We start from the raw sequence: 13,370 nt of genomic DNA on the forward strand, positions 1-13,370 counted from the left end.
TTTGTTTGGTGAGATTCATATAATGGCAAGCATACCATTTGCATCAGTTTTTTGCAGTTCCACGTGCATGTGCACAAAGATACGCGCGCGCGCACACACACACACACACGCACAGACACACACACACACACACACACACACACGCACAGACAAATGTAAAAGGAAGAGAAAAACCCAAACTGAAAACTACCCCCAGGGCTCCTTGAAGGCTTGACCATGCCTCTCAGCAGGGCAGCACACTGACATTTACATATGTTCTTACTCACCAAAAAAAATAAACATCTAGACCAGGGCCGGAGTAGGACTCATTTTCAGCCCTTGAGTTTAATGCCTTAAACCGGCCCACTTTACTTGACGACTGACTATATTAAAATAATTTAGTTAAAACCTTAGTATATAAGTCTGCAATAGTGCACTGTTCTCAGCAGCTTTGTAATTCAATGTATTTTTGTAAAATATCACGATTTCCAATTCAGTGCAAACACATTAAGTGTTGCTTCACAATGTATGTTTTTCGGCAGGTACACTTCGGGCTTCCTAAATGATAGCTGTCAATCAAAGTAGACTAAGGAGGTCCGTGTGGATGAGATTGCCTTGAAAGTGACCAATCATAAGAGGGCCAGTGCCTCCTTGATTTCCGCCCCCATTATTTTCACTCGCAAAGCAGACACTCACAGGCACGTGGTGGCTGCTCTGTGCACGTGATGCTTAGTTTAATACATGCAGTTGCCATTCTTCCCCTCTCCCTATGTTTTGTTTCACGCTTACAGTTGCCTGTACAACTCTCGATTGTTGAATTGGTGCGCAAAGAGTAATATCTGATATAATTTGCTTGTGAACATGTTTTATCGCGCTCACTAGATATAACATAATCCTGACGCCATAGAGACAGTTGTCGGCCTTCAGAGCAGAGAATACATTAGCAGTTTACTTGTGGTACGAAGTGTACTAAGTGGTAGTAAATGTAAAGTGTAGGTTTCAGTTTGTCTCTGAATAAATGCTGTAACTCCTTAAAACCGAGGTAATGTTCCCGTTTTAGCTTCTCAACAACACAATAAAACATAAAAGCCATGGTTTTACGGGGAAAGCAGGGAAAAACTCACAAAAAAAAAAGACACCAGAGAGAGGATACGAGAGGACAGGAAAGCCCGTCTACAAACCAATCAGTGTATGTATCGGGAGACACGGCTCACGTATGTGATGACGACAGGACGTAGTTATGTCATGTATAGTTGTTAAGTGCACTTGCATAACTGCAGTGTGAAACCAAAACAAATCGGATCACATGTATACAATGTAACAAAAACATAAACCTTAGTCCGGATCTTGGTTCAGACTTTCACGTATGAAAAGGCCCCTAGTCTTAAACATCATTCACTCTTCAAGTCTATTATCCCCCTTGATTTGGCTTAACCAAGTCAGGCTGGTCATCAGACTGTAAATGCATTTTAAGAAAGGCCCTGCTTACTTAAAATGTGGGTAGGGGCCTTATTTCGCTTAAGATAAGCTGCGTTGTATGTTATGTTTTTAGCTTGTGCATCTTAAAGGTTTTGTAGTCCATCACTCACTTGTCATTTGTATTTAATTTCAATAATAGTTGCTTTTCAAAATAGACATTAGAATGAACTTAAGTCTATTTGTACTCATAAAGTGCTGTTCAAGTTAGGCTCTTTGAAAAATGTAAAGCAGTGGTTGTTTTAGGATTCATGGAGAAGAGGCTCAGTTAGCCTCGTATATTGTCATTATACAACACAGGGTTGTGCAACGAAATGTGGGTTGTAGTCCCTTTATGCTGCACAAGAAAAAAGATAAAACTATTTTCTAATATTGAGTACAGAGTATAAGGTACAATGTGTGTACTCACTCAAGTGATATAATGTCTATATTCACAAAAATATCAGACATGAGTATGCTTTAGCCGCCGACCCTTTATGAGAGTCTCGCAATGAGGAAGAGCTGATCTAGAACAAGGTCTACAACATGCGCATAATTTCCTAACATTGTCATTTTTGTATGTTGCTTTTAAAACCATGTCTGTAATGAACAGTGTAAGTACATGTAAGCAAGAAGAACAAAGTACAAAGAAGACCTTTTTAACTTAAGATAAAACAGAAAATGAGAGGTGGACTTCAAGGAGGGCAGACATTTTAAATAATAAAAATAAAAATAACATATTCAAAACCTTTGAACTATCATAATTCTTCAGATTTAAATGCCTTTCCCCCCTTTAATTAGTATTCACAAGGTAACCAACCTGACAAAGTTGTTGGAAATGAGCCATGTGTTCTCCCCCCTGTCATCCTGTCTGTAATGAATGCATCTGTCAAGTCATCTCTCTGGGCCGTATTTTGACTGATGGCTGATTCCAGGATTCCCTATAGCAAAACTGCCTCACATATTTTTCTCTCTTTCTCTCCCTCTCTTTCTGCTTTGGGATGTTGAAATCATTTCCATTTCTGCCTTTAGTTTGTTGATTAGTACAGCTGTTTTTAATTGTTGAGGGTTATCATGTTAAAAAGGAACAGCTGCTACGAAACTTGTCAGCTGTGACTCTTTGTTCAGACTAACAATTAAAAAAGATCTGTGAATCCTTTCGATCCTTTCCTGCACAATGTTTTAAGGATGCGCGTTAAAGCATTATTAGCTATATTATTGCAAATTCCCTGTTATCTTAGGCACTGGAAAGTACACAGCCATTTTTGGAGCCATCACGTGTTGATAGCTAGACTAGACTAATAAATATGGATATATATAAATTAAAGCTATAGTGCCTAGTTTCTGCCGCCCCCCATGAGGATTTGTAAGTAATGACAACAAAAACTGGCGGGGCATCCACATGACACCCCACGATTAATAATATTGTAATATTAATAAATGTTTAGATATAACCAAAGCACAATTACAAACCAAATCTTAATCTGATAAGGGAATCCAAGCTACATCACTACAGACTAGCTTGCTCACACAACCCCATTGCCTGACAGAATGTTGACATGGGAACATTCTGCAAAACCCCAGATTGCATTCAATGACTTTCTTGGTCATCAAGACAAGCTCAATTCCAGTAAATCATACACATATAACAGTTCTAAATGTGTGTAGAATTGTATAATTATTTAGTAGTTAATGGTTAGTAGAGCAACGTGGAATTTTTTTTTTTACTCAGGTTGTGTGCCAGAAACACTATCCTAAAGGCTTGGTCACTCAGTAAGAATAAAGCAGCCCTGAAGGTTGCGAAGGGTGTCTCACTGATAAATCACTACCCAGTGAATGCTCTGCTACCTCTATTGGTGTTAAACTGTCCAATAATCCCTGGGTTTTGTCCTGAAGTAAGCATGGCTGCCATGGCTCTGTCTGCCACCATAAACACTGCAGGGTTTGTACATTTTCTTACATGTGATTTTAGTGGAATTAGTCAATGCGTTTGGTTACTTACTATTCAATACTACTTGAAATGGCACACTCAATTACAGATTATCAGAATCCCATCATTATTTAAAAAAACTGCAGTAGATGCAGGTGATCAGTAAGAGCATCATGAATGATATATGCCAGTGCCAGTTCTCCTTTGGGAACAAAAACACTTCTATGTCAAACTGGATTCCCCTGGCACCGTGTTTTATTTTGCAGGACAAATTAAATGAAGACTCTGAGATGAGGGATCTAATGTGTTTGTCCTTAGACTGTTGATCAGTCAGTCCCCTTTAATTTCTCCACTTTCCTCTCACTAATCATCTTCCAGTGCTCCCTGATAGATATCATATATGAGAGCTATTACTTAATTTTTACTCAGGCTGTTTTCCCTCAGCCATGACTTCAGCCGTTCATGCTGTGATTGCTCTTGACATTTTAATAAGAAACTTTCCTGTGCTGACCCCAAGGTACCCACCAATATGTGTTCTGAATCACAAGTGAAACACAACAGAAACCAAAGTGCAACTGTAAACATTCAGAAATCCAGCATAGCATAGCATTTCATTTATTTCATTCATTTTAGTTACAGTATTTCAAATTCAAATTAGTGGTTTCCACCATTTACATGTGTTAAGACTCTATTGAAAGTTGGCCGAGTTGTCTCTTAATGCATGTGTGTACACATGATAATTCTCTCTATGGTTTTGCAATCCTTTGAACATTAATTAATCAATTAGTTTTTGAGTCATACACTGATCGTAGAGAATGTTTGCATCTGTTTTTGTGACCGAGCAGGTGTCTTATCCCACAAAATCCAAACATTTTCCCCATTAAAAAACAATTGTGCCAAATTATTGTTAATTTCGTCTTTGAAGATCACACAGCCCTCCGTGAGCAACACAGATATTTGTCTGTCAAGTTTTCTTATGCATATTCATCATCTTTATTATTTCACAGAGCTTCTTGTTAGCCACTTAAGTATCAGGTGAGATTCACTGCTGTTAATGTTTGGATGGCAAAAGTAAAGAGGTGTACAGGATAAGGGATAAGTCGAGATGTAATTACACCAACATATTTCCCTTTCTACTGTAGTGTCTCCCCTTTAAATGGGCTGCAATGGGAAATTGGCATCACAGATTTCAGTATTTTTCAATACTTTCCACCACTTGGATTTCTAGACGCTCAAACAATTTTTGCAGACTTCTGAACAATACATCCATATTTGATTGTTGGAACATCTTATTGCAAAACTATGGGCATTAATCAGCTGCTGTAATGATCTTCTCAAGAGGCTTTCTACAAGATTTTGTAAGCTTATGCAGGGATCTGCTCCCATTCAGCCACAGCATGGTGAGGTTCAGCATAGATGTTTGGAGAAAAGGCCCGGCTCACAATTGATCTTCCAATTCATCTTAGATGTTGAATGGTGTTAAGGTCAGGGCTAAATCTAGAAACAAACACAACACTCAACAAAACTATTTATTTATGGACCCCGTGCAATAAAGTTAAATTTTGACCTTGGACATTTTTAAACAGGGGTGTCAAGGACCTAGATTTATGCATGTGGGCATTGGCATGTTGAAACCAGAAAGGGCTCTCCCCAAATTGTTGACACAACTTTGGAATCACACTATTGTCTTAAATATCACTGTGTGTTGTAACATTAAGATTTAACCTAATTGAATTCAAGTGGCCTAGCCCAAATCATGAAAGAAGCTCAAATGTGCCTACATACTTTTGGCCTATAGCGTATCTTTCAATCTCTCTCTACCCACCTGTCTGTATGTGTGTATCATCACAGCAGTCTTGGCTCACTGCTACACTATGTTTCATTTGTAACACATCTCTTCAGCCTCTGTGCTGCCAATAGCATTTTTGGAAAAATAAAATGTATGACCATGAATGAAACTCATGATGCAATACCCATACCCATATCATTTCTCAAAAAGTCACAAATATTTATATGTAAAACAAGAACCTGTTGCATTCAGAGCTTGAATCCTTTGTGACACTGCATGAAAAATAGCCGCCCCACTAACTAATAATGAAAAGAGCCTTCTCTATCTGTTGGAATTCCAGGTCTTTTTCCTTTTAAGGGTTAGTGAAATACGGAGCATGGATGGAGGTGAGATCTGAAAGATTGAAGATGGATTTCAGTAGGAGTGGTGTGTGGGCATTAGAATGCTGATGGTGCAGGGGAGACTCTGACTTGGGAAATCACTCGTCTGCATCATTTCTCCACTCGAACCAACCATCAGAATCAGTTACACCGTTGGGCATACATGAGTATCTTGAGGCCTAGCACTCTTTTACACTTATCCTATGCGTACACGCTTGTACATGCCATCAACAAGGGATTGCTTCTTAGTAACAACAATGCAACAACTTGTAATTAACTTTCTACCCAGAAGTTGCCAAAATTGTTCCTCACTCTGAACAGTCCCTTCAATTCTTTTTTATTATTATTGTTTAAATCTTTTTAACTTTACACTCAAACCAAAAACTGTCTTGTTGACTAGGCTTTTTATTCTTTGATTCAAACCAATCCATGACTAACAAAGAGATAATGTACAGCCTTTGAAAGTCATTTTAACAGAGATCAAAATACGTTGAACAGAGAGTAGATCATCTTATGACTCTGTTGGCTTTCATACCCTAGTTATCTGCATTACAACTGAAAATAGAGGAATGCCACATATGTCAAGTGCTGAATTTAGCTCCTAATCATTTTTTATGTGGCATAAGTCTGACATTGTCTATCAATGAGATATCAATTTATATTATATCATAGTCTGTTTAAATGCATGTGGCTGGTCACTGCATTCGGGTTAGGGATGGGCACTTGTAAACTATGAAGGTAAACCAGTTTTCCCAGATCAAGTAATCGCATTTCCTTTTGAGGGAAATTGTTTTTTAGGACACATCTTAAAGAGCATGGCAGCAGCAATAACTATTTTCAATCAGAACATTCACAGATACCATTAGGGCTGTACTGCATAATTCGAAGCTTTGAAGCTTTATTAATAACGTTGACATTCAAATTCTAAATCAACATTTGAATGCTGATTTAATAAATAAGCCCTGCTGAGCCGCTGACCACTCTCACTCGGCAACGGCAGAGAGAGACAGTGGGGAAAAACAGCGTGTACATTAAAGGTAAATGTTGCCAATTTTCAACCAGCTTTTTGTCACTGCAGCACAGGCTGCAAAAGGAGAATGGGTGGCATTCATCTGCTTGGGTTAAATTTCAATCAGAATTAGTTGAGTTGTGAGCTTATTTTGTTTACTTATTGGATTAAAAAAAGCTGAGAGCTTGAGTTCCCTGACTGACCCCTCAAGTTCATAACAGTGAGTTACTCACACCCATCCATAATTCAGGTAGTTTTTGCTCTTGCTTCTGGTCTACTATCTTCAGATTTTTCATACTATCGTCAAAGTCTCAATCATCACAGGCTTAATCCTGATGACAGAAAAACACATGCTAAAACATGTGCTGTGTCCCTATTCCAGCCATGTGTGCAAGAAATGAATGTATTATACTGTTCTGTATTATAGAAAATTATTCAAGATGTGACACATCAGTAGCACTGCATTATTTATTATATGGATCTACGATTTTTAAAAATATTGAATATTTTACTGCTGTGACAATTCCTTTCAGCTTTTCCATTTTGTTTGTACAATTCACTATGCATAATTACACCTTTGAGTTTAGGCTACTTAACTTTGTCACTTTCCCAATGTGAACACTCCACACTCAAAACCTGGTTAGAATTAGTATGAAGAATTGATTTAGGACACAGTGATAAGATGTGGGTAGGGCAATTAATTTTCCACATGCAAAATGCAACTCAACAACATCCCCCTCATCCCTATCCATTACTTTATTCACTGCAGTAACATTATTGGTGAAGTAATCACAGTTAAGGCCTACAAACAACCAAGATCTTTTTCTCCCCACCTGTCCAAGAATGCTAATGTGTTTTGTCACACCTTTATTCAGTGCTGCAACAGCACTAACTTAGTATAGAGATAGTTCTGGCAATGCTTTTATCATCCCTGATTCCCCACTGTTCCCACCAAATGACAGGATAGCAAGGTTACACAATTGCACTGATGCAAGTCTGTCTCTGCTGAGTGAAAAAGATGCAATATTCACAATTCAAAAATGTCAAAGTTTATCAGCCTGTACACATCTCATCAAATCGGTGATCCAGGATTATAGAGTTCTGGATAAAGGAGTGCTTACAGAGAGTGTGGGCTTCAGGTTGTTTACAGCATTTGCAAACCTGTCATGTCCACTAGACTGGCCAAATCTATCCTCTTTCCAGAGGCAATAGTGATGGATTATCCTCCCAGAGGAAGGCATAATTCACTATTGTACTCCTCCACTCTGTGGACTGGCAATTAAGATTGTAATTGCTGCAGGTTATTTAAGTGCGATTGGCAGACTTACATATGACTTTATTTCTTTGTTAAATGATTTTTTTTCCTTGTGAGTCACAGCTATTAGCCCCCTCTACCATCTCCCTTGTTGCTTAAACATTATTAATTCAGGAATATGTTCACAGTGTTTGCTTCTAATTATATGAGATTGCTTGAAAACTCAAACAAATCTCTGTCATCCATGTTGTTAATGAAACACTTTCCACTTTAATGTCATCATTTGAATGTGTGGTGAATTGGTAACTGAACCGGCTGGATGTGGTGTTTGTGTGCATACAATGTATGCTGTTTTCGTTTGTATAGACCTCCATTGTTCTGAATTACTAAATTACTAAAACTTGCAATACTCATGATGTTGTTGTGTTTAAGAAATTCTAATTAAGTGGGATTAATAAAGTGCTATGTTACTGTTACAATTACAATAACACAATAGCATATTAAACCGCAAATTAAACTTAAATTAATTGTAAAAATAATAATGTATAGGGCTTAGTCATGACTTTCTACAGAAGCACTCATACCACTGCATTTTTGTAGTGCAGATAATTAGAACAAATTATTTAACCATGAAAGCTTTAAGACTGCAAGTTACCTCATGACAAATCAATGGTGATGCTACATGTGTGGAAATCCACCTTTCTGTCCCAATGGTGTATTCTTGTCTGTCTTAGTGAGTCTCATGTGACTAACTCCCTATTTGTGTAAGATAAAGGACTTGTCTGTTGTGGTTTCTATACTGTTCCCTCTGGCATCTCATCTTAAATCCCAGTGAGGAGCATCAGAGTCCTTAGCTGTCTTATAAAACAACAAAGTCTCCTGCCAGTTTGATTCCAAACGATTCCATAAACAAAGATATAAGTCACAAAATCTGCCCTAGTAAAAGGCCTTATGGGAAAAGGACACCTTACAAACAATTTACACTGAAGTGCCTGTTGAGAGTTCTCCTCTTTCTTTGCCTCTCTCTCTCTCTCTCTCTCTCTCTCTCTCTCTCTCTCTCTCTCTCTCTCTCTCTGTCCTTTCACCCCATTATGTTACTACATCATATTCATCACAATCCTAACTGATATGCAATCATTGCCAAATGTAATACAGTAGTCATCTGCAATAATATTAATAATATGACCTCTTTCCCATCTCTCTCCTTCTGTATTCTAGTTACGAAAGGCAGTGATGGACCACATCTCAGACTCTTTCCTGGAGACCAACGTCCCTCTGTTGGTGCTCATTGAAGCAGCTAAGAGTGGAAACGAGAAGGAGGTCAAGGAGTACGCCCAGGTGTTCCGTGAACATGCTAACAAGTTGGTGGAGGTCAGTCATGAATTATACATGAGGGCACACGTATATATCCATATATATCTATTCTTATTTGCTAGTTCAGAACTTAAATATGTATGTGCAAGTTCTGTGCAAATACCGTATATGAGCAATGCAGGTCAGGTCACCATAATGGTGCCTAGAATTAAGAATTAAGAATTAAGACCTAGAATAAATTGTGATATTGGCTAATATATATATATATATATATATATATATATATATATATATATATATATATATATATATATATATATATATATATATATATATATATATATATATGTATATATAGCGTAAGAGAAACTGCAAAAATGCAAATGTAAGCAAGTATTTAATTAATACAATATGCCCATGTACACTATCAAAATCTTTACACTCTTTAGACACACGCACACACACACACACACACACACACACACAACACACACACACACACACACACACACACACACACACACACACACACACACACACACACTTCCTTTAGAATTCTGTACTCTTCCTGTATGCACATTCTTGCTTTCATAGGTGTTAAATGACATACAAATAACTTTCCTTCTAGACAGTGAGAGAAATGTTATTAAATGATTTGCAATGTGGTTACTTAGCAGAATGGAGGTAAATCTCGCTTTTGAACATGCTCTTCTTCTTAACTGGGTGTGCAGACATTTGTGGCTAAACATCACTCTGCAAACCACAACTCGAAGCTTTAACCACCATTGACTTTTATTTCAGTTTTACAAATAACATGCTCAGTGTGCAGCTTGGCGTGTAGATCTTAGCCGCTTTGAGTAATGTTGCTGCTTGCAGCTGGAAAAATAGACCAGTGTGCTTTATTTTCCTTCTGTGTTTCATTGTGGTGATGTGAATAGCTAATCACAGCTCAACCTTACTAGTTTAGACAGTCCTGGATAACAATTGAATTTTTGAAATGCTGATTTAATTAAATACATTTCAGACTAAACTGTTTGCATGTGCATCATGTGACAGTGGCTTTTTTTGTTGCTATGAATAAACCAATTAAAACTATATTTCTGTGCAGCTGAGATGTCTCACACACTAAATGTATGTAAATGTGCACATGCCTGCTACTGCACCACCTTTCTAAAGGTTAACAAATAATGATCACAGCAACTGTAAATAAAGCTTTCAGGGAGATGTTTTCATACTATATGTACCTATGTATAATGGCGGGTAGTTATTGTTTACCTGTGTGAGGCTACAGGCACTGAGGGTCTGTTTACACACATACTGTATCTACTGTTTTCTCTTTTGGCTTAGTTTGTAGTAAGTAGTCATACCTATAAGAGGATGCTATGAATTCTGCAGCAGGAGTAAGTTACAGTGCATATTACTACCACACACGACAGGCACGCTGACACACTGCCAATAGAACAGGTAAATAAAGCAGCCGGTGTCACTTGGCTTTGTTACATATTAAGTATTTGCACTGTATTCAGACTATAACAAGCTTTTGCTCTTCTTTGTCTAACCATGCTATCTGTGTTTCCATGTTTTTCTTAATTTTGCTCCATTATAATTTAGATTTTTAGATGCCAATTAGTGTTTTATTTTTACTTGAGTTGCTAAAATGTCACCATTGTTTATGAAATGCAACATCAGTTTCTTATTTTCTTATATGTTCTCATTTATCATGTTTTTTGTTTTGTTTCCAAATTTGGTGGAATGGCCTTGCAGTTCGAAGCCTGATCCATGATTCATAGGCACATAGGTCCATCTTTACAAACTTTTAAAAAGTGACACAGGTCAGCTATGTACTCTGTTCAGCTTATACTTAAAGGTCCAGTGTGTAACGTGTTTAGTTGTTCATTATCAAAATTAGTGTTGCCCGCTCACAAACTTGTACTTTTTCATGAATATTTACCTCCACCATCAATTCCAAGTATTCGTTTTGGCTTGAAATTTTACATTTGCATTCACATGAACTGGGGTAGACGCTCCATATTCATGCGCCATCTTGAAATACGTTAGCCGGTAAGAGACATACAGGACATACTGCTCCGCCTTTCACGTTTTCACTATCACATGATAAACTCACAGGTGCTGCTAATGCTGCTAATGGGTATCATAGCTTCCCGGCCCGGCAAGTTTGAAGAAGGAAACATGGAGGACTACACGTCTTAAAAATCCAAATTTCAGGACCTGGAACTTCTTCTTCGCCGAGAAAAAGAAAAAAGGATATTGAAAAGGGCAAAAGACCGGCTTTTTGAAACGTGAAGGCTACCGTAGCTGTAATACATGCTTTGAACTGCGTGGTGCGAGAGAGTTGATTGCGATATATGATCTCAACGCTAGATGGGAGAAATTCCTACACATTGTACCTTTAAAAGAGGTTTGACACATTTCATCAAAGTTTATACATTTATACATTTACTATCTCTCATATGGAGTTTGGAAAGAGTTTGTTTCTTGGTCATCCCCATCTGCAGTGTGGTAGGAGAAAAAGTACTGTGATAAATTCCTCTGCCCTTCAGTGGGCGTTGCCTTTTGTTCTCATGGCCCTTTCAAAGGAGCCTTTAGAAGCCTTTATGTGGGCCTCACTTAAAACAGCACTGCTGCTTCCTTTGACATCAGCTAGAGAGTGAGTGATTTGTGTGCCCTTTTGGTCTGCCCCAGATGTTTGCTGATGAGGGAGGATCTGACTGATGCTACACTTAAAACATGTCGTTTGTTAAAACTTTGTTTAGCCCAAGGACATTTAAGGCTAATGCATTCTATTATTTTGATAAAGTAAAAAAAAAAGTATGGGGAGTATTGCATTGCTTTTGCCCCATAATTTTTTGGTTTATTTTGTTAAGAATGTTGTGATAGTGAGGTACACAGCAGTTGTTTGTATGCTGGAGTGTAAGCCCCAGTCCAAGCAGAGACTAGCTCACTGGCTGTGCAATGGCTTATCACAAGCTTGTGTGTTGGCAGACCTGAGCCCTAGTACACCCTTTTGTGCGCAATTGTATTGTAAATTATTTCATTTATTTAAAAAAGAAACGTATGTGTGTAAATAATATTCAGCATTGTGGGGAAATTTGATAAACACTACTAATGTTACCTAGATGGAATATGCTGCATAATCATCAATTCGCATATTTTCATATTTTTCTGTTTAAAAAAATCGGTGTTACACTGCCCACATGCCTTGTTAGCCTGCTTTAAAGTGATATGAGTGGCAATGGTCTGTACAGTCATCGTTACTAACACGCTGTCCCTTCATCTGATTTTACAGCGGATATGAGAGTGAGGAATTTGAGTTTTAAGGTGTTTGGGTACCACAGAGACAGTCTCAGAGGTAGTATACTCATGTTAACAAGATGTAACATCCCCTTGGTCCCCTCAAGCCTCTCTGGCTTGTCTGTTGCATGGTGGTTCACTGTTAACTGGGCTGGTAACACAGCATATTACCATCAGTGTCATGGTAGGAGTTGGAGTGAATGGATTTCATTCACTAAGCCTATAGTTGTCTATTGTTTTATGAAGCAAATTTTAATTACAAAACTTCTATGGTAAAAGGCAGAGCCTGCAAATAAGTCATTGTAGTTCCACGAGCCAATGAAGACGCATTGGAAGAGACATGTTGTTAGTAAGATCAAGTTCTGCAGGGTTAAATAGGTTCACGACACTGCAACTGGCAGAGTAGCACATGCATGCGAATTTCGGTTTCATGAGATGATGAGGTACTTTATCTACAAAGTCATATTAGAGATCTCCAGCTGTGATTGCAGAGCTACAGGCATAGTGTCTTTTTATGCCTCTGCGCGGGCAACAGCTGTGGCCAGAGGCATTATGTCTTTGGGTTGTCCGTCCCAATCTTGTAAAACGCGATATATCACAACCCCATGGAGGGAATTTTTTCAATTTCGGCACAAACAAACTCTTGATCTCCAGAATGTATAGATAAGATGTTGGTGGTCAAAGGTCAAGGTCACTGTGACCTCACAAAACACATTTTTGGTTATAACTCACAAAGTCCTACGCTAATTCTGACATTTCACACAAATGTCTAATAAGAGAAAATGATGAAGTGATGACATCTTATATTTAAAAGGCCAAAAGTCAAATTAACTGTGACATCATAATATTCAGGTAAAATGCTTATTTGGCAATTTTTCAACGCCATAACTCAGGAACAGAGGGGGGGATTGTGACCATATTCCACATTTGGTCGGATACTTAATTGG

At 38.0% G+C, this 13,370-nt stretch overlaps 1 protein-coding gene across 1 annotated transcript in view; it reads left to right on the plus strand.

The window, feature by feature from the left end:
• Positions 1-13,370, plus strand: part of ctnna2 (catenin (cadherin-associated protein), alpha 2) — a 331,452-nt gene that overhangs the window by 247,408 nt on the left and 70,674 nt on the right. Inside the window, exon 9 of the mRNA XM_039802047.1 lies at positions 9,016-9,168. Within this exon, the coding sequence (XP_039657981.1) occupies positions 9,016-9,168 (153 nt within the window). The remainder of the gene's footprint in view (positions 1-9,015; positions 9,169-13,370) is intronic.

The sequence above is a fragment of the Perca fluviatilis genome, chromosome 1 (genome assembly GCF_010015445.1).
Source record: "Perca fluviatilis chromosome 1, GENO_Pfluv_1.0, whole genome shotgun sequence".
Taxonomy (NCBI): Eukaryota; Metazoa; Chordata; class Actinopteri; order Perciformes; family Percidae; genus Perca; species Perca fluviatilis.